Source organism: Rhagoletis zephyria, unplaced genomic scaffold (genome assembly GCF_001687245.7).
Source record: "Rhagoletis zephyria isolate East Lansing unplaced genomic scaffold, Rhagoletis_zephyria_1.1 Rzeph_scaffold_34294, whole genome shotgun sequence".
Classification (NCBI taxonomy): Eukaryota; Metazoa; Arthropoda; class Insecta; order Diptera; family Tephritidae; genus Rhagoletis; species Rhagoletis zephyria.
In genome coordinates, this window is record NW_016191349.1 from 1 (window position 1) to 3,599 (window position 3,599).

Consider the following 3,599-nt stretch of genomic DNA (forward strand, 5'->3'; position numbering starts at 1 on the left):
AAACCTATATACACCATACATATTTATATATGTATGTATGTATGTATGTGTGCGCATATGTGATTTTATTGTTGGCTACACAGTGTACAAAACATCGAAATTTATTACTTATTGCTGTTCGTCGCCATCGGCAATTGTGCGGCTTAGTGTTCGAAGTGTTACTAAGTTGTTCTTGTGTTGATATTTTATTGTTGTTTAAGCGCAGAGTATAGCATATAGCGCATGCGCGTACGTTGACAGCCGTTAGATGAACGCCCAATAACACAATAGCCTGCAAAGAAAGAGGTAAACACAAAAGCGGCGCGGTAAACAAAAGTTTGTATTGTGCGATTTAATAGCAAAGTTTACGGTAAAATTATTGTTTGAAAAAGGTGTATAGAGAACTCACATGCATACATATCTACGCCGCAGAAGCTGACCCAAATACATACAAACGTGTCTAAAATAATATTAGTCATAATTAATTTCATACTTCTTTTTTGTGATGAAACAAGCCTACGTCGAAGACAGTGTTTTGCGTGCATAAAAATTCAAATTTGACTCAATGCGACTGCGCAACTCACACCCAAATACTACCACCTGTAAAATAGTTAACACAGTGCACACTGCCAGCCACATAATGTATTCGTACTATTTGTTGCACTTGTTCATGCTTTCAACATATTGCTGCAGCGCGCAAGCACCAAACACGGTAGATTACTTACCGCTTGGCGCACTCGGCGCTGCTGTAGAAGCGGACGCAACGCGAATGACTATCGCGCTTCCGCAAGGTTTTAAACCAGAAGCGCCACCACACCAACCAATGCTATTGCCCTTTGCTACGCCAGCGCCAAGTATCCCGTCTGGCGGCTGGAGGCCCATAGTTGGCGATGCAGTAACACCACCTCACAGCATTATAATGACACCACCAACGCCGCTGGTACCTCCACCGCTTGCAGTGCTGCAGGATCGCATCGATTTGGGATCGCGCGAGGAAAACGTCGTACAGCAAGATGGTCCCTTATTAGAGTCGATTGTATATGGTACATGGAAGCCGCCGGAACGTCCGCTGAGTCCCGACGAAATTCAAAAACCTACTGCGCCACCCGTTGCTGCTACGACAGCTATGTACAGCCGCAAACGCCGTAAGTTGCACTCATTTTAAATTGCAGTATCTAACTGTTTCTTGTGGTAAGTGCTAAAGAATAGATTTGTTAAAATTTACAGCTGCAGCTTCATTGGAACGTCTTGGCGTCGAGCATCCGATTGCTGGCATACAAACTGCCGGCGCAGCACCATTGAATCAGAAATATGAACGCAAACGCATATCGACGACGACACGCGCACAGCATCACGCCGCCTCTCCACCAACCAAATACTACATACATTTCAATATGTCCGATCCGAATATACTGGAGATGGTCAAACAAATAAATGATTCAATTGACGAAACTTCGGCGCACTTACATACACTGAAAAAGCATACTTGGAAGCATCAGGAAACTTCCGAAAGTTCACTGGAAAATGAAAGTGAAAATGAAAATGAGAATGAAGCGAAATCAGAATCAGAAGCCGAGTCGGAAACGGAAATGCCAACCGCTGACGTTAGCAAAGTTTGGCCAACAGATTTCATAGCTTCATTGGAACGCCAAAAGCTAACACAACAAAACGTCAGTTATAGTTTTAATGGAGATAGCTCTGATCCGCCGCAAGCATTAAATGGATTAAATATACCAAGCTCCTTGATGCCGGCGTTTAACATCACCAGAGTTGGCGTACCTTATGAAAAACAAAGCCCTGCCGAAGAGCCAGCATTATGTGTACCGCTAACAGTACTTGAACAGGCAGGCGAGGGGGAGGTAATGGAAGTAGAGCGAGTTTATTGCTTTCCACTACCCCCAAGCCATAAAGACACATCGGTAAGGGACGGCACAAAGGCAAAGGTGGAGAATTATACCGAATATGAGGGGATAAATGCGACGGAGCGCCTCAATTTGAGTTTTTATATACAGATTTTGAGCTTAATTTTAAGTATAATGAATTTCGTTAAACTTAAATTTTCTTGAAAAAAAAATAAAAATTGTATTTTTTATAATAAATTTACGAGTATTATTTAACATAAAATTAGATAGTCAAATCGCCAAATTAGAGTTTCTCATAGCATATTTTCACCGAAAGCTTAATTGCAGTAAAGAGCTTTATTAAATCTCCCTTTATACTAAACATTTCCACCGCTTAAAGTAAACTCTAGCATAAAGTAATCTACAAATTGTGCCTAAAGGTGTATACATTAGGGTGGTCCTTAAATGTAGGCAGAGATATAGCAAAAATTACACAGCTCGACAAATTTTGCCTTTTTTTCAATCACGTGAGCAAACCACATCGTTTCTTATAGATTTTCTGGTGCTGAATCCAAATGTGGCCGCATAATTGCTCTAGCACGTCAGGATTTTGAGATATCTTAACCTCAAAGTGCCAAAAACACGTTTTTGTGAATATTTGAGGTTATATTAAGAGAACAACAATTTTTTTTGCTCATTTCTACTTAGGGCATCATTTAGCACTACTCTTCCCCTATATCATTTTCATTTTGTGCGATTCGATTTTGCTTTCTCGAGATATGCCTCTTTCAATGTGCTGTACTTCGGTATTACTTCGTAAGCATGAGTCATCATACCTAATACCGAAGTACGGCACATTAAAACTAGCATATCTCGAGAAAGCGAAACGAAAATGAATTTTAAAGGGGAAGAGTAATACTAAATGATGTCCTAAGTAGAAATGACTTAAAGAGTTTGTTGTGTCATAGTATAACCTCAAATATCGCCAAAAAAAAATCCGTCTTTTAGCACCTAGAGGTTAGGATATCTCAAAATTCTGACGTCCTAAAGCAATTCTGCGGCCAGATTTGGACTTAGCGCCAGAAACGTTGTGTTTTACTCAGGTGGTAAAATTTTGTTGAACTGTGTTATTTAGAAATTGTTTAGTTTAAATGCGATTTTCAAAGTTAGTAGTTAGGATCTGGTGAAATTTGATCAAGAAACATTCAAAGTGAAAAATTTTGAGTATTTAGCGTTTGAAATTTTTATATTGGAAAATTTTTTTCAAGGTTTTTCAGCGGGGCTATTCTCAAACGATTTACAGCCATTAGTGCTGTGCGGTTCCGAGTATTTGAAAAACGGCTTCTGTCGAGTCCGGTTCCAAGGAGAACCGGAAATTTAGACCGGTTCTGGTTCTCAAAAAAATGCTAACGGAAATAGGCCCTATCAAAAAAGCTTAACAATAAAGTTTAAAAAACTGTTTTAAACTCTAGTTCTTTTTATATTTTTGTTATAGAGTAAAGTAAAGAAAATAAATACATAAATATATGATATATTCATTCCTCAGTTGATATTTGTGTTTTAAAAATAAAATACAGAAATTAAATTTAAATAGGCGTTTAGTATTTCATTAAAAAAAAGTATTGTTTCCATCTGAAAACTTGAATTATTCGATGTTGCCGATGTTCTTTTTTTTACAAGCCTTCCCTGCAGTGAAAAATTATCAATTGTTAAAATTACTTTGTAAAAATTGCTTTCAATACACTTTTTTTCTGAACTTCGCAGATTCTTTTTCATATT

General features: G+C 38.3%; 1 protein-coding gene across 1 annotated transcript; it reads left to right on the forward strand.

The window, feature by feature from the left end:
- Nucleotides 1-619: 619 nt before the first annotated feature.
- On the forward strand, nucleotides 620-2,010 carry LOC108354235 (uncharacterized; the record flags this gene model as incomplete). The annotated part of the gene is made up of 2 exons (XM_017605427.1): nucleotides 620-1,124; nucleotides 1,207-2,010. Coding segments are annotated over exons 1-2 (1,309 nt in total), but the record flags the coding sequence as incomplete, so codon positions are not given.
- Nucleotides 2,011-3,599: the final 1,589 nt, after the last annotated feature.